Source organism: Numenius arquata, chromosome 33, assembly GCF_964106895.1.
Source record: "Numenius arquata chromosome 33, bNumArq3.hap1.1, whole genome shotgun sequence".
NCBI lineage: Eukaryota > Metazoa > Chordata > Aves > Charadriiformes > Scolopacidae > Numenius > Numenius arquata.
In genome coordinates this window covers 444,236-465,646 of record NC_133608.1, presented here as the reverse complement: position 1 = coordinate 465,646, position 21,411 = coordinate 444,236, and the positions used below count along the sequence as shown (strand labels likewise).

Below are 21,411 nucleotides of genomic sequence, written 5' to 3'. Positions count from 1 at the left end.
AACTGGGGGAAATGGAGAGAAGATTCCTGCCCAGAACCGAGGGAAACGGAGAGGGATTCCTGCCAGAACCAAGGGAAACGGAGAGGGATTCCGGCCCGAAACGGGGAAAATGGAGAGAAGATTCCTGCCCGGAACTGAGGGAAATGGAGAGGGATTCCTGCCAGAACCAAGGGAAATGGAGAGGGATTCCTGCCAGAAACCAGGGAAACGGAGACAAGATTCCTGCCTGAAACGGGGGAAACAGAGAGGGATTCCTGCCCAGAACTGAGGGAAATGGAGAGGGATTCCTGCCTGAAACCAGGGAAACAGAGAGGGATTCCTGCCTGAAACCAGGGAAATGGAGACAAGATTCCTGCCTGAAACAGGGGAAACAGAGAGGGATTCCTGCCCAGAACTGAGGGAAACGGAGAGGAATTCCTGCCCGAAACGGGGAAAATGGAGAGAAGATTCCTGCCCGGAACTGAGGGAAACGGAGAGGGATTCCTGCCAGAACCACGGAAACGGAGAGGGATTCCTGCCCAGAACCGAGGGAAACGGAGAGAGATTCCTGACCAGAAACGGGAAAACCGGAGAGGGATTCCTGCCCAGAACTGGGGAAATGGAGAGAGATTCCTGCCTGAAACTGGGGAAACGGAGACAGGATTCCTGACTGGAACCCAGGGGAAAAGGAGAGAAGATTCCTGCCCGGAACTGGGGGAAACAGAGAGGGATTGCTGCCCGGAATTGTGGAAAACGGAGAGGGATTCCTGCCTGGAACCGGGGGAAAACCACGCCAGGGGCTGGAATCTACACGGCACGGAAGAATCCAGAGGGATAAGTTCAGGAGGAGGGAAAATGGGCGCAGGCAGGACTTCTCCAGCCGATTTTATCGGCTCCAAGAAACCTCGCAGGGAGAGGAAATCCCCGGCCGTGGGGATTTTGGGGGGAAATAAGTCACCGATGGAGCTGGGGGACAAAGAAGGACGTGGCAGCGTCTCTCCAAGAGCATCCGACGCTGGAAAAGGCAATGGGGAATAGGCTATTGCTGGCCAAAGCCACCGCACTCCATCGGGAGGAGCTGATGGAGGTAAGAAAAGCAGGGAAAAGAGACGTGAAGAGCTCAAAAAGCAGAAAACCAGCATTTTTCCCGAAATCCCAACAGAAATCCCCGTCTTTCCCTTCAGGGAAGAGTGTCCCCTTCCCATAGTCGTGACGTATCACCCCGGCACAGCCGTTACCGAGCTCCTCCACCGAGCTCCGCACCCTCCTGAGGGATTCCCGGCTGGGCAGGAGCGGGATGGGAGAAGCCGGGGGTTTCCCCTACCCTCAGCCAAAGGGAAAATATCAAAAAAGTCAGAAACTCACTTAAATTGAGGGGTCCTTCCTCATCCGCCTGCGGCCACTGGGCTTTCGGGGAGCTCTGCAGAGGGCTGAGCGAGAGCTTGGAGCTTTTCTCCTCGGGGTTTTTGGGAGACGGGGACCCCGAAAGAGCCGCCGGCACCTTCTTAAGGATGGGGGATCCCGGTTGGGAGAGGTTTTTGGAGAAGCCGGGAGGGGATTTGATGGCTTTATTGACGGGCCCATCCGAGGAGCGATCGCCGGCTTTGCCCAGCCCCAGGAGGGTGGGTCGAGGGGAGCCGGCGGCATCTTTGGGGGACCCGGTTTTTTTGCCCAGGGGGGGAGAGAGGGGGCCGCCGTCGGGTTTGCCTTTTTGTTTCATCAGTTCGTAAAGCAAATCGATGGGAGCCCCGCTGCTCTCCGACTCGGCCACGCCGAGCTGCCGCAGGTGGGAACGGGCATGGCTGGATAAACCTTTGCGGGTTTCGAAGCAGGCGCCGCACACTTCGCACGTCGTGAGGTTCTGGGCTGAAAAAAAAAAAAAAAAAAAGAGGAAAAATAAAAGAAAATCAAGGCACAGTTCAGAGGAGCAGCGACCGGCCGCGTTGTTTCTCTCCCCCAATTTTTTTACCACCCTCAACCTTAATTTTTAATGTTGAAATGCTCCGCTCATCCCGGCAAGGGCGGGGATAAAGCGGGGAAGAGCCAGCGGAGCGGTGGGAGGATAAGAATCGCCGCCCCGGGGTGGAAAAAGGAGGGTTTTCCCACTCAAAAACATTCTCCAGAGTGTTTTTGGAAACTTTGCCCAAAATCGGGGAGCCCCCAGGGCCGGCTCCGAAGCCCAGCCAGCGAGGGAGGAGGATCTCAAAGCGATGTTTTTAGGGGAAGGTGGTTAATTAGGAAAGGAAGGACTGATTAAGGTGGGTTAATGAGGACGGGGAGGACACATCGGTCTTGGGGAGCTTCAAAAAGCGACGTAAACCAGCGATATTGGAGTACGACACAGCCACCCTCTTAATTAGAGGATTAATTAAGCAAAAAGAGCTGAAAATCTTCCCAGATGGGGTAAAACAAACGCCTGCCGGGCTCCCTGCTCCCTCCTCTCAGCAAAAACCCAGCGCTCAGACATCGGAGAGGGTGAAAAAGTGGGTGAAAATACTCACATTTGGAGTCCTGAGGCTCTGGTTTGCTCCCGGGGGGCTCAGGAGAGAGTTTGGTCCCAATCCTGGCGGGGGGAGGATCCAGCTGCCCGGAGGGAGCGCTTTTTTTGGGGAGAGGGGGTGACCCCACCTCCATGGCCACCAGTTGTTCCTCTTCCGGAGCCAGGACTGCCAAGAGAAGGAAATGGTCGGCCACTGAGGGCGGGGGGGGGGGGATAAGGAGAGGGGGAGGTGGCAACGTTCTGGGGAGGTTTAAGCTGCTTCGGGGAGCTCAGGAGGGAGAATGGGAGAGAACTGGGGGGGCTCTGCGTGGGGCTGGGGGGCGATTTGAGGGGGGGACACGCATCCCGGTGGCAGGTGACACGGCGCTGGGATGGAGGTGACCTGGCAGAGGGATTTGGGGGTGCTTGGGGACAGGGGGAAGGGGGTGGCAGGTCCCTAAGGGGAAGGGGACAGGGAAGGTGACAGATCCCTGTCAGGGAGGGGAAGGGGACAGTGGCAGGACTCTAAAGGGAGGGGACAGGGAAGGTGACAGCTCCCTCCAGGGGGGAACAATGGGGATGGTGACAGGTCCCTGCAGGGCAAAGAAGGGGGATGGTGGCAGGTCCCTAAGGGGAGTGGATAGGGACAGTGGCAGGAACATAAGGGGAGGGGGACAGGGAAGGTGGCAGCTCCCTGTCAGGGAGGGGGAGGGGACACCGGCAGGTCCCTAAGGGGAGGGGACAGCAAAGGTGACAGGTCCCTAAAGGGAGGGAGCAGGGAAGGTGACAGGTCCCTAAGAGGAGGGGAAGGAGACAGTTGCAGGACGCTAAGGGAAGGGGACAGGGAAGGTGGCAGCTCCCTCCAGGGGGGAGGACAGGGAAGGTGACAGGTCCCTAAGGGGAAGGGACAAGGAGGGGATGGTGGCAGATTCCTAAGGGGAGGGAACAGGGATGGTGGCAGGTCCCTAAGGGGAAAGGACAGGGAAGGTGGCAGGTCCCTGCAGCGGAAAGAATAGGGACAGTGGCAGATTCCTTCATGGGAGAGGATGGGGATGGTGGTCCCTAAGGTCCCTAAGGGGAGGGGACAGGAAAGCTGACAGGTCTCTAAGGGGAGGGGACAGGGAAGGTGGCAGATCCCTCCAGCAGGAAGGACAGGGAAGGTGGCAGGTCCCTAAGGGGAGGGGATGGTGGCAGATCCCTAAGGGGAGGGGACAGGAAAGCTGACAGGTCTCTAAGGGGAGGGGACAGGGAAGGTGGCAGGTGCCTAAAGGGAGGGGACAAGGTGCTTGGGGACAGTGGGAGTGAGGGAGGATGGTGGCAGGTCCCCGCAGGAAGGGTGACAGCGGCAGCTCCCTGCTGGAGGGGGGAAATGGTGGCAGTTCCCTTAGGGGGGAGGGTGGCAGCTCTTTGCAGGGGACACACACACACACATGAAGGTGGCAGCTCCCTAGGGTGGGGGGGACATAAAGGTGGCATCTCCCTGCGGTGGGATGGATGGATGGATGGATGGTGGCAGCTCCCTGTGGGGAAGGGGACATGGATGGTGGCAGCTCCCTGCTGGGAGGGGGACAGGGAAGGTCACAGGTCCCTAAGGAGGGAGAATGGGGAAATGGCGGCTCCCCAATGGGAAGGGGACAGGGAAGGTGGCAGGTCCCTGCAGGGGGAAGGATGAGGATGGTGGCAGCTCCCTACAGGGGAGGGGACAGGGAAGGTGGCAGCTGCCTGGGGAAGGGGGACAGGGAAGGTAACAGGTCCCTGCAGGGGAGGAGACAAGGAAGGTGGCAGCTCCCTGCAGGGGGATGGGGAAGGTGGCAGGTCCCCAAGTGGGGGGACAGAGAAGGTGTCAGGTCCCTGCAGGGGAGGGGATGGGGAAGGCGGCAGTTCCCTACAGGGGGAAGGATGGGAATGGTGGCACCTCCCTGTGGTGGGGGGACAGGGAAAGTGGGAAAGTGGCAGGTCCCTAAGTGGGGGGACAGGGAAGGCGACAGGTCCCTGCAGGGGGGAGGATGGGAATGGTGGCAGCTCCCTGTGGTGGGGGGACAGGAAGTGGCAAGTCCCTAAGGGGGGGGGGAATGGGGAAGGATGAAGCTCCCTGTAGGGGTGAGGATGAGGATGGTGGCAGGTCTCTAGGGAGGGGGAACGCAGAAGGTGGCAGCTCCCCGCAGGGGGCAGGACGGGGAAGGTGGCAGGTCCCTGCAGGGGGGACACGGGGGCGGGCTGGGGGCTGCCTCGGGCTCACCGGGCCCCGCTCCCCACCCCGGGGCGGTGCCGGGGCGCGGCCGGGATTTGCATCCCCCCACCCCGGATCGTGTCCGTGCGCCCCCCCCCTCCCCCGCCCCCGCCTCCACCTTGGGGGGGGGGGGGGGGGGGGGGCGAGGAGGAGGAGAAACGCTCCCCCACCCCCGGCTCGGTCCCAGCGGTGACAGGAACCAGGCGCGGCCCGTTGCGATCGGCCAGGCCGCGCCCGGGGGGGGATGGCGGGGCCCCCGTGAGGGACAAAGCCACGGACAAAGGAGGGCGGCGGCTCGGCGACAGCGGCCTTCACCGGGCCTCCCCCCATCCCCTTCCTCTTCAGGGCCGGGCCTGGAACCGGCGGCGGCCCCGGGGTCGGGCCCGTCGCTGCGGCGGGGGAACGGGAGGGGGGGGGGGGACAGCGGGGGGGGGGGAGGGGGCCGCGGGTGGGCCCGGGCGCGGCGGGGCGGGGTCGGCGGAGGAAAATGGGGGCTCACCCGGCTCGGGCGCCGCCTCGGGCTCGGGTTCGCCGTCCCCACCCCGGTCCCGGTCCCGGGGTCGCGGCGCCGCCGCCGCTTTTGTCACTTTGGGCTGCGAGGAGGTGGAGGCCGCCATCTTGGCTCCGGCACATGCGGGGCGGCCGCCAGGCCGGCGGGCCGAGCGCCGAGCGGCGCGCGCCCGCCAGGCCGAGCGGTCGAACGCCGAGTGAGGGAACGGAGATAAAGAGGTGGGAGGGGGGCGGTGGGGAGGAAGGCCGGTGGCCGGGGCGGGAGGTCGAGCGCCGAGCAATCGGCGGCGCGGCCAGCAGAGGCTGCGCGGGAGGTGGCGGCAGGCAGGAGGGGGGAGCGCCGAGCGATCGAGCGGCGGGGTGGGAAGGGGGGGAGCTCCATGGCGGGGGGGGGGGCGAAGCCCAGGATCAGGCTCCGGATCCTGGACAAGGACCGGGGTCAGGCCCAGGTCCCCCGGGGCTCAGCTCTCGCTCCTGGCTCCACGGGGCCTGGCTGTCCCCTGGGCCTAGGCCCAGCCCCGGGCCTGGGGTATGGAACAGGGCCCGGGCCCAGCCCCAGGCCCCATGTCCCTCCACGGTCCCCCTCACACCTTGGGCCCAGCCCCTTGGGGCTCCTCTGGCCCCACAAGTCCCCTGTGGGGCCTGGGCTCAGGGTAAGGGACGGGGACGGGGACAGGGCCCGGGGATAGGGCCCATGTCCCTCTGTGGTCCCCCTCACACCTCGGACCCAGCCCCATAGGGCTCCCCTGCCCCACAAGCCCACCCCAAAGGGGCTGGCTGCCCCCAGAGACTGGGCTCAGGGTACAGGACAGAGCCCCACAGGGCTCCCCTGGCCCCACCAGCCCCCTCCCTGGGGCCTGGTTGCCCCCTGGGCCTGGGCTCAGGTAGGAGACGGGCATGGGGTCCAGCCCCATAGGGCTCCCCTGGCCCCACAGGTCCCCCCCAAAGGGCCTGGCTGCCCCACAGGCCTGGGCTAAGGGTACGGGACAGGTCCCAAGTCCCTCCACAGTCCCTCTCACACCTCCAGCCCAGCCCCATGGGGCTCCCCTGGCCCCACAGCACCCCCCCCCTCCATGGGGCCTGGCAGCCCCCCAGTCCCTGCCTCAACCTCCCCCTTGCCGAAGGGGGCTCTCCCCATCCCAACACGGCTCCTCCAGGGCTGACCCGAGAGGGGAAAGGCCACCCCAAAGCCTCCTCCGTCACCTCCGCCTCTGCCACAGCCCCAGGCTGCCCCAGGCAGCGGGTTTCTCTTCAAACCACTCCGATAAAAAGCAAAAAAAAGAGAAGGAATTTGCTGTCCAGAGGAGGGATACGGGGACGCCAGCCACCTCCTACGGCACCGTGACCCCCTCCTCAAAGCAGGGGGTACAAATAACGCCTGAGCAGGGATTCGGACCCCAGGGGAGAGAGGCAACGGCAGCGGAGTCTCCCCGAAAGCCCCCGCTCCTCAACAGACCGACAAGTGCCACCGGAACCAGCAGAGAAATCCCAGTTTTTGGCAAGAGCTATCGCAAAAAATCACAGCAGGTTGTGGGGAGAGGGAGAGCCCTCCCTGCGAAGGGAGACGCGTCCCGAGCAGCCACGAGGAGTCCTGTCGGAGAAGGGAAACGCTGCCAGAGAGCGAAGAATCGTGGAATCGTGGTTTGGGTGGGAAGGGACCTTAAAGATCATCGAGTTCCAACCCCCCTGCCCTGGGCAGGGACACCTCCCACCAGAGCAGGTCACTCCAAGCCCCCTCCAACCTTGGCCTTGAACCCCTCCAGGGATGGGGCAGCCACAGCTTCTCTGGGCAACCTGGGCCAGGCTCTCACCACCCTCACAGCAAAGAAGTTCTTCCCCACATCCCACCTAAATCTTCCCTCTTTTACCTTAAAACCCTTCCCCCTCGTCCCATGGCTCCCCTCCTTCATCCCTGCTCCCTCCCCAGCTTTCCTGGAGCCCCTTGAGGGACTGGAAGGGGCTCCAAGGTCTCCCCGGAGCCTTCTCTTCTCCAGGCTGAACCCCCCCAACTCTCTCAGCCTGTCCTCACAGCAGAGGGGCTCCAGCCCTCCCAGCATCTCCGGGGCCTCCTCCGGCCCCGCTCCGACACCTCCGTGTCCTTCTGATGGCCCCGGAGACAGGGGACATCTCCCCAGAGTGGGGCAGAGGGGCAGAATCCCCCCCCCTCGCCCTGCTGGGGATGCAGCCCATGTTGCCGGGGGCTTTCTGGGCCACCTTCTCACCCTCAAGTCCTTCTCCTCGGGGCTGCTCTCCCTCCCTTCACCCCCCAGCCTGGATTTGGGCTGGGATTGCCCCGACCCCACGGGCAGAACCTTGCTCTTGGCCTGGTTGAACCTCAGGAGGTTCTCACGGGTCCCACCTCCAGCCTGGCCGGGTCCCTTGATCTGCTTCTGAAGGAGAAGGAGAAGGGAACGTGGTGGAAATACGTGTAGGAAACCAAAATCCACCCAGTTTGGGAATAAAAAATCCACCTGGATCGCAAAGAAACCGCAATAAGGGCAGACCGTTGACCTCAGCAGCGAGAAGGGAGGACTGATCCCTGCCGGAACCCTCCCCATCAGGGTGATAAACATCAGGGTGATAAATTCAGCCCCAACTGAAGGATCTTACAGGTACGTAAAAGTTACTGTTAGAGCCCAAAATGGAAATACAGAAAGACAGAGCGGGTAATTTTTCACCTCGAAGGGGTTGTGCTCAGCTCCATCCTCCTCCTCACCTCCCCGGGGGGAGGACAAGCAGAGTCCCAACGAGGCCACAAGCCTTTCCTGACAGTTTCTGGGCTTCCGAGTTCAAAACACGCATCTAAATCCGGCCGATTCCACCTGGAATTACACCAGGAGAACCCCACGTGCGGTGGCGAACCCCCCGGAGTCCATCAACAAAACCCAACCACGAAGAGGCTGGGGGGGGGGGAAGAGGAGACATCCCGCGAGAGCCACGGCTCCAACAAACCCAGACCCGCACCAAAAACTTCATTTTTCAGCCCGGGGAAACTCGGGAGGTTCAAATTGCCACGTCCTTTCGCATCTCAGGAGGCTTAAAAGGGGACGGTCGGTGGTTAATCCAGGTTCTGCAGGATTAACGGGGTTAGAATCACAGAATGGTTAGAGTTGGAAGGGACCTTAATGGTCATCGAGTTCCAACCCCCCTGCCCTGGGCAGGGACACCTCCACTGGAGCAGGTCGCTCCAAGCCCCATCCAGCCTGGCCTTGAACACTTCCAGGGATGGGGCAGCCACAGCTTCCCTGGGCAACCTGTTCCAGTGCCTCACCACCCTCACAGGAAAGAATTTCCTCCTAATATCTAACCTAAATCTCCCCTCTTCCAATTTAAAACCCTTACCCCTTGTCCTGTCACTACACTTCCCGACAAAGAGTCCCTCTCCGGCTCTCCTGTAGGCTCCCTTCAGATATTGGAAGGCTGCTGTGAGGTCTCCCCGGAGCCTTCTCTTCTCCAGGCTGAACAACCCCAGCTCTCTCAGCCTGTCTTCACGTGGGAGGTTCTCCATCCCTCTGACCATCTTCGTGGCCCTCCGCTGGACCCGTTCCAACAGCTCCATGTCCTTCCTGTGTTGAGGGCTCCAAAGCTGGACACGGTATTCCAGGTGGGGTCTCAGGAGCGCAGAGTAGAGAGGTAGAATCACCTCCATGGACCTGCTGGCCACGCTTCTCTTGACGCAGCCCAGGATGGGGTTGGCTTTCTGGGCTGCCCAGCGCACGTTGCCGGCTCACGTTGAGCTTCTCATCCACCGACACCCCCAAGTCCTTCTCCTCAGGGCTGTTCTCCAGCCCATTCTCCGCCAGTTGGGGCAGGGGAGGTTTAGATTAAATATTAGGAGGAATTACTTTACTGAGAGAGTGGTCGGGCACTGGAAGAGCCTGCCCAGGGAGGTGGTGGAGTCGCCATCCCTGGAGGGATTTCAGAAACGTATAGAGGTGGCACTTCAGGGCACGCTCTAGTGCCCGAGATCGTAGGGGTCGTTTTGTGTGTGTTTGGGTTGTTTGTGGTTGGACTCGGTGATCTCAGAGGTCCTTTCCAACCACGACGATTCTGTGATTCTGTGAAATTGGAGCCAAATAGCTGGAAAAACATCCAGAGAAGGCAACGAGGGGGTGATGGGAAACGCCGGGCAGGGTCGCCCCATCGCTGGCTCGTTATCGGGGCTCCGTCTGGGACGAGGATGAAAGAAGCATCTGCCTTTGCCGACGGTTCAGCCTCCAGAGCTCCGTGCCAGCCCATTCCTTGCCAAGGAGGGGGACTTTTGCCAACTTTGGAGCTCTCAAACGGGTTTTAAACGCGGTGCTTCCCCTCCCTGGCGCTGCCGAGGAGGGCAGGCCATTAAGGAACTGCGCCCAAACTTCCTCTCTCCTTTCTCTACCCGGGGCGTTGAGGAATAAAACCTCTTCTTGGTTTAAAGGAGGTGGGAAAAAAAGCAACACCGGGACATGGAGGGGACGAGGAATCGCCGTGGCGGGCGCAGGAGCTCATCGAAATTTAACGGGGAGAGGAGAAATACAAGAAATAGATACTTTTCCTTTCTCCGCCACCGTCCCGCTGGGATGAGGAGGTCTCCACGAGGCTGGTTTTGACCCTGAAGGGGTCGCAGGACCCACCCTGAGGCATCCCAACTCGGGGCTCTTCCCCCCCCCTGCAACATCCCCTTCTCCGGCAGATACAAACCGGGGGCTCCCAAAAACATCAGGAAAGGGAGAGGGACAATTTCTGCCCTTGTTCGCCGGGACCGAAATAGGTTATTTGAGACCCCTCTGCCCCCCAGGGACCCTCACGCCGCGATTCCTGCCCTGGAAGACCCGGCCGAGAGATTTCACGCCGTCTCCTGCGGCCGCAGTGAAAATAAGAGCTTAAAATCCAGGCTAAAAAAACCCGACGTTCCAGCCTCCCCGCGGCGCTGCCCGCCCTCGGAAACCCTCGGGGAGCAGGAGAAGAGACGATATCGAGGGCAACCGGCCCCCGTTCTCCTCGTGCAGGGGAAGGAGGGAAGGGAAAAACGCCGCTTTTTCAATAACCTGGAACTCCTGAAAAGGAATCAAAGAAGGTGGAAAGTAGGTCAGGCTGCGGGTGAGGGCAGAAAGAGCAGGAGAGGAGGGGGAAAAAAAAAAAAAAATCAGAAAAAACAGCACAAAAGGAGAGCGTGACCCCAGAATTGTAACGGTGAGGAGGGTCCTGGGGGCACAGGAACCCCAGGAGGGAGGTGGTGGCACCTCCAACCTTCTCCGAACTCAACGGGACACGGCCCTGAGCAACCTGACCCGGCTTTGAAGTTGGCCCTCGCTGGCAACTGGGGTCAGAAAAACCTCCAGAAGGTTTTTCTAACCTCTGTTCCTCTGGGATTACGGGATACGTGTGGAAGGAAAGGAGGACGAAAGGCCACGACCACAAAGCGTCTCGGTTCCTTCATGGAGGGCGACCACGATTAAAGGTCAAGGATGGAAATCGGAGCCGCTGCCGAGGTCTTTGCTCCCGAGTTAAAGCATGGAGGAAGAAAAGAGGCTCAAAGAAGCTGTAAAATCTAGAGTAAACCTCCTCTTCCAGCCCCGGTGGTGCTGGTGGAAGAGCTTCCCCCTTCCCATCTCCTCTGGCCTCTCTCTCCGGCTCAGGTTGTGGTTGTCCCCGTCCCAGGGACCACGAAGTCCCAGGTTCCTCCTGGCCCTGGCTCACACACACCCTGGATAAAAAGAGGTGGGAGGAGGAATCCAAGCAGCTACGGAGTCTCTGCCCAATTGTATCTCCAAGGAGACCACGCCCTGGACACCCCAAAAATCAACTTTGGAGCCCTTCACATTGACCCCCCCATCCCTTTTCCACTCATTGTCCACTGGAAGGAGCTCTTTGTTCTCCACGTGTCCTGGAGCGAAGCCCTACAAAGAGGGATCTGAGGGCTTTAGGTGATGGGAAGCTCAACGGGAGTCAACCACGTGGCCTCGTGGCCAAAAGGGCCACCCATATCCTGGAACCGTCCAAAGATGTGGCTGTCCCACGTCGTGGTGTGGCCTCACCTTGAGTCCTGTGGGCAGTTTGGGGCTCTAAGAAGGACATAAGAATATTAGAACGTGTCCAAAAGGAGGGCAAAAGAGGTGGGGAAAGGAGTAGAGGAGCTTCTGAGGGCACCAGAGTTGGTCAACCTGGAGAAGAGCAGACTGAGGAGGGACCTCATGGATGTCTACAACTTCCTCATGATGGGGGAGAAAAAATGGAGGTGCTGATCTCTTCTCTTGGGGGTCTGGTGCGTGAGGGAAGGGCCTAAAGCTGCATCAGGGGAAGTTGAGATTGGCCATGAGGAAAGAGTTCTTCATGGAGAAGGCGGTCAAGAACTGGAACGAGGTCCCCAGGGTTGGGGTCATGGCTCCCAAACCCATTGGTGCTCAAGAAGAGTTTGGAGAACGCTCTCAGATACAGGGTTTAACTTTCAGGTTGCCCCATGCGGAGTCAGGAGTTGGGCTTGACGATCCCTGTGGGTCCCTTCCAACCCAAGAGATCCCCAGAACATTACGCTCTAGAGAGGGGGAAGATGCTCTTCAGCCAAAGCCGGATCTTGGGCTCAGAAGGGACAAACCCCACTTCTGAGTCCTCACCTGGGGACTCAACGCAAGCAAGAGCCAGATGGAGGAGGTGGAGAACCATCCCCTGAGCTCGTGTCCTTCAATCGAACCCTCTCCTCCTCCTCAAAACCCATTGGATGCGCTCCAGAAGGTAAAACTCTGCGTGGGACGGAAGGTCAACCACCAAACACGTGTTTGCTCCTCATCCTACACGTGGTGAAACATCACACAGGAACAGATGGAGAGGAGAAACCCATGTCTAACAGAAGACCTCATGGCTTGGGAGACTGTGGGGTGTTAAATCTGGGGGAAAAACTGGGGAGAAAAAGGGAGGATGATGGTTCCAGGCCCAAAAAGGGGTTTGGGGACAGAGCAAGGTGAGCTGGGCTACGAGGGAGGAGAACCTGGAGCTGTTGTGAAGAGGACGCGGTCGCCCAACGCTTCCCAACGCCTGCCAAGAAGGGCGACGTGTTCTCCGAGGTGGCTGCCAAGAGGTTTGGAGCCAAAAGAGTCATCAACATCCTCGATAACGAGCCAAAAAGGGCTCTAATGAGGCAGCTGCAGCCGTGGGATACACCTTCCCCCGTCACAACGCGTGGGAAAAGCCACCGCTGAGCACGGGGACCTCCCCGAAGAAGCCACCAACTCCACCAGGAGCCAGCGGTTTCGAGGAAAAGAGGAAAAAAACCCATTTTTCAGATTTTGAGCTGTTCAAACCCAAAGTAGAAAGAATGTTATAACCTCCCAGTACATCCCAGTCCATCCTGGGATGGGCAAGAGCAGAGAGAACCCTCCTCCTCCCCCCAGCGGGACGTGTCCGATGTCAAGCATGGCATTTTAAGGAGGTTTCAGACATATCAAGGAGGGGACTTACCATCCGGGGTCTGAAATCGGGACCAAAAAGGGGAGATTGAAAGACCCGGGTCTCCAGAAGAGCATAAAACGTCTTTTTTTTTTGCTTATTTGGGGGTAAAATGAACGGTCGTGGATGTGGATATTAAAGACCTCAGGGGTTTTCCGAGGGCGGCGGTGGAGGCTCCATCGGAGCCAGGGTTGGTTTCGGCACCGGGGATTTGCCGGGAAGCGGCGGGAGGGAAGAGGGAACCTCCCAGAATCCCCCCCTCAACAGCTCAAAAAACATCCTGTTTTTGCCACACGCTCCCATCCAAACAACCGGGTTCAAGTTCTCGCCGCAGACCCAAACACCGACTTCCTCCCTTCGACCTGAAAAGGGGGTTTTTTGACCTTTTTTTTTTTTGGGGGGGGGGCGGAAGGGGGTTTGTTTTTAAACAAGCAGCCACGAGACCCGACAAGAGCCCGAGTGTTAAACCCAGAGCCCCTTTTCCCGACTCCGCTCTTCCTTTCTCCTCCGTATCGCGGCTCCGGGAAGGGGAAACTTCGCCCCACGAGGACCGAGGAGGTGATTTAATTACAAGCCCGAGAAGGGAAAGCACCGGCCGGACTCGTCCAATCAACCTCCCGGCACCCGGAGGCCCAAACCCTCTCCGCCTTCGTTTCCTGCTGCCGCCTCGTTAGAAACCACGAACCGCAGCCGGGGCGGAAACGGCTCATCAAAATTCGCCCCAAAAAAGAGGATGTCTCCACCAGCGGAGGTGCCACCAGCGGAGGTGCCACCACATGAGGTGCAGGAGAAGCCCCAGGTGGTTGTTTTTCCTGACGCACGAGCAAGTTTTTAGTCTTTGGGAGAAACGTCACCAAGATTTTGGTGCAAACACAAGTTTTTTTGGAGGCAGGAGAAACCTGGGAGCTGTTCGGGATGGGCTGATGATCCCGTGTGAAGAATTTGGAGCTTCACTGATGGATGGGGACCAGCTCAGACCCAAATCCATTTGGGAAGGACCCCTTGAGCCCCCCCGCCATCGTACCGTAACACTGATGGAAAACAAGCAGCCGAGGGATGAACCCAGATCCCCAGCCCAGAGGTCGCATCCTGCCTTCGGCATGGACCACGCTCTTCTCCTGTCCTCCAGCCACACTCAGCCCCAAGATTTACCAAGTTTTAGGTGTTTCCTCAATGGAAACCTCCTTCCTAAACGCGACACTTTTTAAACGACAAAGCTCAAACATCCAAAGGGCAGGTTCCTGGTGGGATGAGATCCCTCCATCCACCCCTCACGAGACCACACTGACCAGCCCCCTTCATCTCCCATCATCCCCATCCATCAGATCCCACGGGACACGGAGCATCAACGATGGAGACGGACAAACCAACACCAGGTGACGCCCATTAAACCCTTCTCTGGAAACACCCACCCTCCAGCACGGCAGGACACGATGGTTTGGGGTTACCTAAAGGGTTTCTGGCTCCCACAGGATTTTGGGGGTTATCAGAAGGGTTTCTGGCTCCCATGGGGTGTTTGGGGTGCACTTACTGTCTCTGTAGGACTGGAGGGGACTCATCTCATCTCAACCTCCTTCCTAAACACCACACTTTTCAAACGACAAAGCCCAAACATCCAAAGGGCGGGTTCCTGGTGGGACGAGACCCCTCCCTCCACCCCTTATGGGACCACACTGACCAGCTCCTTCATCTTCCATCATCCTCATCCCCCTGCCCCAAAGAAACATCAGATCTCACGGGACACGGAGCGTCAACAATGGAGATGGACAAACCAACACCAGGTGATGCCCATTAAACCCTTCCCTGGAAATACCCACCCTCCAGCACGGCAGGACACGATGGTTTGGGGTTACCTAAAGGGTTTCTGGCTCCCATGGGATTTTTGGGGTGCACTTACTGTCTCTGTAGGACTGGAGGGACTCTTCTCCCCAGGATGGAGGGAACGGGGACAGAGGAGAGCGTGTAATGCTGCACTCGGACACGGGGGTCATGCTCTTGCGTGGCACGAAGCCGTGGGGTTCCCTCTCTCGGCTCGGGGAGGAGGGTTCCGCTCCCATGGCCGCCTGCAGCATCGGGTGCTCCGAAGAGTTGGCCAAGAGCTCCTTGAGGATGTTGATGGGGGAGATGGTGAGTTCCCAGTTGGTGATCCCAAAGTCTCTCAGGTGGGCTCTGGCGTGGCTGGAGAGACCCGCTCGCGTGTCGAAACCGGCCCCGCAGAACTCGCAGCGCATCAGGCTGAAAGTGCTGGGGTCAAAGTTCGCAACTGCGGAAAGAAGGGCAGAAAATGAGCGAAAAAAAAAAAAAAAACCTAAATCGGGGCTCCCAGGAAGGGAAATGGGGGGGTTTATTGCACCCAAGAGGCCGTGGCCACCACGGTTGAGGTTGCCCGCAGTCCCATACGTACCCAGTTCTCGGTGAGGAGGAGAAAAACCCCTCCCCACCGATTAAACCCAGAAAATAGAAAGCACGGTGAATTGAATACATACTACCTTTTTTCTTCTTCTTTTGGAAGGAAAATTTTTGCTCAATAGCTTTCACTTCTTCCGCCGAGATGAAATGACGGACGTTGTAGCTCACCCCCACCCTGTTGAGGTGGCCCCGCACGTGGTTTGCCAGCCCGATGCCGTTGTGAAACCTGTCAGGGCAGTAGGGACATTTCCTCTCCTCGTTCTTCAACATGGGCGAGTCGGAGTCCAGGAGGTCATCCAGCTCCAGAGGACCCTCCAGAGGAGCGTCCAACAGGAGCACGTCCAAGGGAAGGGACTCTTCCATCAGGAATTCCTGGGAAGGGAGGGTGGTTTTCTTCTTCAACGGCTTCCCCCGGGGCCGCTTGGTCGCCTTGGGGTGCGGGTTCACCTCCTCCAGGAGGACGATGGGGACCATCATCCGTAACTGCTGCTGCTGCTCCTCTGAAGCGATGGAAGAGTCGGTGGCTTTCAAGGTGTCTCTGAAGGTCCTCTTGAGGTCTAAGGCAGCTTGAGGGATGGCCACGGGTTTGAGGCCCCTGCTCTCGCCCAAATCCATCTCGGCGCTCACGGAGATCTCCTCTTCCAGGCTCTCAGCGTCGTTGGCCAACGTCCACTTGTGCCTGAGCTCCTCCAGCCCCACGGGGTGGCTCCGGTGCCCGTTGCCTTCTCCTTCAAGGTGCTGAGACGCCGCTTTTTTTTTCAGCTGCTGCAGAGCCAACTGGGAATAAGCTTTCGCGGAGGGGAAACCGGAGAGCCCCAGGTTTTTATGGGGGGCGGCGTAGGGAGCCCCTTTCCTGGCATGAAACCCCGAGGTCTGGTAGTCCTTTTTACTAGCCCCATTGCTTTTCTCGAGTCTGGGGTGACTTAGGGCAAAACCGTGGAGGGCTTCGTAATGCGACGTGCTTTCTTGGGGAGGAGGAGGAGGGAAAAGCCGCTCCGCTTTGCCAAAATAATCCGTCTCGGCTAACCGGCCCGGCCTGGCCGGGCTGTAGGCATCTCTGCTGGTTCCTGGTTGATTGGGATCCTCCTCGTAGACCTCGGCGTCCCAGGAGAGGTGGGAATGGGCGTATTTCATGTGCTCCTTGAGGATGTTCTCATTGGGGGCCGGGAAGCTGCAGAGCATGCAGGTGCTGAGCCCTTTGCCGCCGGCGTGAGGCGGGACCTGCATCTGCAGGGCCACGTGTTCGTTGGGTTTGAAGTGTTTGTAGATGCCGTGCAGGGGGCTGTCCCGCATGTCCCCGCCGCCCCCGCTTCCGAAGAGGTTCACGTTCTTCGCCCCTTGGTCCTTCCTCTCCTTGACGTGCATCTTGGCGTGCTGGACAAAGATCTTGGAGGAGTTTGTGCCGAAGACACACTTGGGGCACTGCAGCCGGGCTTCCCGGCCTTCGTCGGGAAACTCGTTCAGCTTCTGGATCTCTTCGATGATTTTTTCCCTGGATTCTTGGTGCAGCCTTTTGTGCTGCTCCAAAGAGGCGGGGTCTCCAAAGGCCCATCCGCACTCATTGCAGCAGAACTGACATTGTCCTCCCAAAGCATCTCCGTCTTGGTCCCTCCCTGGTCCCCGGTTGTGCTGGAGCATGTGATCCATCAGATGTTCCTTCTTCTTGAAGTAGATGCTGCACTCGATGCAGGTGTAGACCGTAGGGTCCTCCTCCGGACCCAGCTCCTCCTTCCCTTGCTCCTCCAACAAGACGCTGCAGACGTAGGGCCTCATCTCGATGTCATAGGAGCTGCAGGGAGCGGGTTCCAGGGACATCAACGGGATCCTCTCCACCGAGTCTTCGGCATTTACTGTCCAGGACTGTTTACCGACGGCGAGATCGGCTCCAAGCTGAAGACCTGGCTTCTGGATCGTCCACTCGGCCGCGTTGAGGGGGTTGATCTCCCCCATGTCCGTGTCGACCATCAGGCCCTTCCTGTGGGACGAGGAGCTCTCCAGGGATTTGGACTTGCCCAGGACAGGGTTTAGCGTTTTCCTGAAGACCGTCGGAGTCAGCGGAGGAGGCACTTCACGGCCCCGAAAGGGCAAGTTGGTTGCTACATCTGTCGGCTTGTTGACGTCTTTGTAGTGAGGACTCGGGCTCTTGGTGGGTCTAGAAACCCAGTCGAGCCTCTGGATTCCCCTCTTGCTTTTCTCTAAGTGCTCTTTGCCGAGGCCTTCAAGTTGCTTTGGTTCGTTTTTGAGATATTTCTCTTCCCCACCGCCAACCGATGCCCCGGCGCGAGGGCTGGGGGTCTCCGCCGTCACCTTGTCACCCTCCGGCTCCTCGGAGTCGCTCTCCAGTTGCTCGGGATCCACCTCCAGAGTATTTACCGCCTGGGGCTCCGCGGCAAAGGCCGACTCCTTCAGGCACCGCCCGTCCTTCGGCTCCTTGGAGCCCGAGAGTCTCTCCAAAGGGCTTTCTTCTCGCCCGTCGCCCGCTCTCGTTCCCAGCTCCGAGGTGTCCCAGCTGAGGCTGCCGGACACGGTCATGTTTCGTAGGTCTAGGGAGCTTCTGGCCTCCGTTCGGTACAAAGAAGCCTTCTTGAACTCCAAATGTTCTTCATTCGTGGAGCTGAAAGTAAGGGGTTTTTTTGAGAGTTAATAAGGGATTCGGACCAACATTTCCATTTACAAGAGGGTTGACCCAGAACCAGCCCATGTCTACGTGGTGACTCCCATATCACCCCAAATATTCAAACTTTGGGACAAAACCCCCACCCTCCCGTGGCCATGGGCACCTAGAAGCATTTCTGCATCTTCTCCTAGGCTTTCTCCAAGCAGTGATGGCTCTTCCATCTTCATGCCAAGTACAACAAGAGCGTTGGGTTCCCACCACCACATCACCTTGGCCCAGAACTCATCTTCTCCTTGCTCCACCCCACTTTTTGCTCCCTCCCTTTCTCCTCCGAACCCCTCAGGATTCTTGGACGCCTTCTTGCCTCCTTTTTACCCAACTCAACAGGGATATTTGCTCTTAGCGATGACACTTGTCACTATCGGGCCAAAGAAAAGGCCCAAAGCTCTTCAAAGTTGAGTAAAAAAGGATTTAAGAGCCAACATGGACCACAGCAAAGGTCTCTGGGGCCAAAGGATGGTTTGTCTCCGTGATTAAATGGAAGTCCTGGGGTGATCCCTCCCCACAACAGCAATGGGAAACCTTTATTCTCTGTGCAGAGACTCCAAACCACAGCAGATCAAGGTGGTTCCTCCTCATCCTCTTCCAAACCCTCAGAAGAACCCCCAAAGCTGGGAAGAACCCCATCAGGTGACTGGAGAACATAAAAACCTCTATGGGGTGAGCTCTACAGTGGGACTGGGTGGTCCCAGGCCACCCAGATGGGTGCTGTGGGTACCACCATGGCACTGAAGATGCGTTGGGTGTTAGAGAGGGGCCAAGAACACCCACGGGTGATCCCAACCTGGTGGTTTGGAAAGTCCTACATCGGGCTTGGAGGCTTTTTCCTGGAAGAAGGAAGGACATGGTGATGGCCACGAGGGTGCAACAGAGACACTTGATGTTCTCCGAGATGCCTCGAGGGGCTGGAGACAGGACTTATGGTTGGGATGCAGGATCTAAGGAGCCTCCAGCCCTTCCGCTGGGGTGGTGGGAGGCTCGGGGTGGGGGGGGAAGCAGAGAGCCTTGAAGGACACCGGATGCCCACATTTAGGCTTCCGAACCGGGGTCTGAGAGATCCAGGAGCCCCGATGTCCCCAGACGAAGCTTCACAGGGGCTTGGGGACAAGCAGACTCAGGGTGTCTGTGTCCTCGTCCCAATCCCTAAGGATGGGACCCAGCTTCTGTCCTCCACGCCCAGCTTCATGCCCATCTTCTCCCTCTATCCAGCACGAAGGTAGGGCCAAGAGCGGGATGGAAACCACCGTATCCTGGTTCCTGCCCCCTGCAAATCCATCCCGAGGGAAGAAACCTCAGGATGGCAGAGCCTGACACCTGGAGAAGCCCCATGAGAGTCGAGACCTCGTGTGAGGAGCAGCAAAGCACCATCTCAGGGGTTGAGTTGTGCTGCCGGGAGAACAAAGCGCCTTTGTTGGGGACAGCAGGGCTGCCAGATCCACGCTTCTCGCTCAGCCCCTCCCTCTCCTCCTTTTTAAACCTATTTATTTCCTGGAAAAAGCCAAGTTTTGGGTGGAAACGACCCTCCCACCCCACCACGCTCACCCTCCCAGCTTTTCCCTGTTTATACTGGAGAGAAATAACTGGGGACAGGGGGATGGCACCCCTAAATCTGCCTTTTCTGGGGTGCTCAGGGCTGTTTGGGACACCCCTGAGCAACTTCAGGACACCCAAGGAAACCAAATTGGGCATCCACCTCCCAGCAGGGACAGCCCCAGCGGTGCCGAGGGGAACTGGGAGGGCTCCAGAGGGTCCAAGTGAGCTCCAAGGGTACCAGAGTGGCTCCAAGGGGAACCGGGAGGGCTCCAGGAGGGACCGGGAGGACTCCGAGAGCAACTGGGAGGACTCCAGGGGGACAGGGGTGGCTCCCAGGAGAATTGGGATGGCTCCAGGAGGACCTGGAGGGCTCTGAGGGCAACTGGCAGAGCTCCAGGGGGACCAGGATGGCTCCAAGGGAAACCGGGAGGCTCCAGGGGATGATTTAGGGTAGGCAGAAGCCAGGTGGTTTGTCGGGAAATGGGACAAACAAGATGAATTAGAGCATCCCACTCCTCTCCGCAGCGAGGGCACTGTGCCGGCCAGCTCTGGAGGGACCTGCTGACGTCCTCGCTGGTGGGACAACCCTCTTCGGGGACAACCAGGGAGATATTTTGGGGTTTCGTGTAACTGGAGCATCGTTAACAAGGGGGAGATGGGGCTCCCGGGTGCTCCCCACACTGCCACGTCCCCCTGGCAACTTACCCGAGTTGGGTCCTGAGAGCCGGGACGGCACCGGAGAGGGCAGGATCGGGCTCATCTGCAACAGAGAGAAAAACCCCAAGGTCAGTCTCCAGGAGAAGCTTCTCCCAACGCAATTTGCAATAAAGTGATTATTTTTTTTTTCTGTGTTAAAAAAGCTTTCCCCAGCAGATAAACCACCACTCCCCCCCCCCCTCAGCTCCTGCTGCCCCGTCCTTCCCCTCCTACGGCCGGGTCGGGATTACGGGAGGATTTCCCAGCCACACTTAAGAGGGTTTAATCCTGCCGGCGACTGTTTGATGTATAATCATTCCTGCGGCTAAAGCAGTTGAACGGGAAGATGCACACACCACCAGCCGCGCTCCCACCACCGAGGTATCCGGCACCCGGCAGCTGGAAAAGGGTTGTCTTGGGCCACCCCGTGAAGAAGACTGGTTCCCACAGCTCTAGGGATGAGGATTCACGAGCCTCCCCAGCGCCAACACGCATCCCGGCCCTTGGAACGGCACCCCGGATTTGCTCCTAGTGTCTCAGCATCATCTGGGGCTTGGAGGAGCTTTGCTTCGTTCTGATGTTGGCCAAACCCCCAGGGATGGCCAGGACGTAGGGTTTTTCTGGGTGCCCCAGCATCGTTTAGGGCTTGGAGGAGCTTTGCTTTGCTCCAGTGTTGGCCAAGCCTCCATGGATGGTCAACACACAGGGTTTTTCCAGGTGCCCCAGCATCATTTGGGGCTTGGAGGAGCTTTGCTTTGCTCCAGCATTGGCCAAACCCCCAGAGATGACCAGCACACAGGATTTTTCCGGGTGCCCGAGCATTGTCTGGAGCTTGGAAGAACATTGCTTCACTCCGGTGTTGGCCAAACCCCTGGAGATGACCAGCACGTAGGGTTTTTCCGGGTACACCAGCATCATTTGGGCTTGGAGGAGCTCTGCTTTGCTCTGGTGTTGGCCAAACCTCCAGAGATGACCAACACACAGGGTTTTTCCAGGTGCCCCAGCATTGTTTGTGGCTTGGACGAGCTGTGCTTCACTCCAGTGTTGGCCAAAGCCCCGGGGATGGCTCCTGGGCCCAATCACCTCTGAGCCCACCTGTGAGAAGAGGTTTTCAGGCAGCGATGAAAGTCAGGGAAACACCTCCTGAAGATCTGCAGGGTCTTCTGAGATTTATCAGACCCAGATACATCCTTCCTCGGGAGGAGGAAAGCCTTCAGCTGCATCTGATGAAGACGTTGGATCAAAGCTACTGGCCCAGAGGCTCCGTCAGCCGCCGCTGAGCTCCAGGCAGGACATGGGGGTCTCACTCCTCGTGCTGGATTCCCCTCATCCTCATCTGGCCACGCATTGCCTGTCCCAGGTACGGAATTGTCCCACATCCCTACTCCCATCATCATCATCATCTTGGGTCATGGCAGCCCAGCAGCCGGCCCCGGGCAAGCAAAGTTGCTGCTGGGACAAGAAATTGTCCTACAT

At 58.8% G+C, this 21,411-nt stretch overlaps 1 protein-coding gene across 1 annotated transcript in view; it reads right to left on the bottom strand.

Annotated features, from left to right (window-relative positions):
• Window positions 1-21,411, bottom strand: part of WIZ (WIZ zinc finger) — a 50,893-nt gene that overhangs the window by 4,889 nt on the left and 24,593 nt on the right. The window contains 5 exon segments of the mRNA XM_074165129.1: window positions 1,345-1,845; window positions 2,481-2,645; window positions 14,518-14,883; window positions 15,110-17,643; window positions 19,945-19,999. Coding sequence (XP_074021230.1) covers window positions 1,345-1,845; window positions 2,481-2,645; window positions 14,518-14,883; window positions 15,110-17,561 — 3,484 coding nt within the window. The 5' untranslated portion in view covers window positions 17,562-17,643; window positions 19,945-19,999.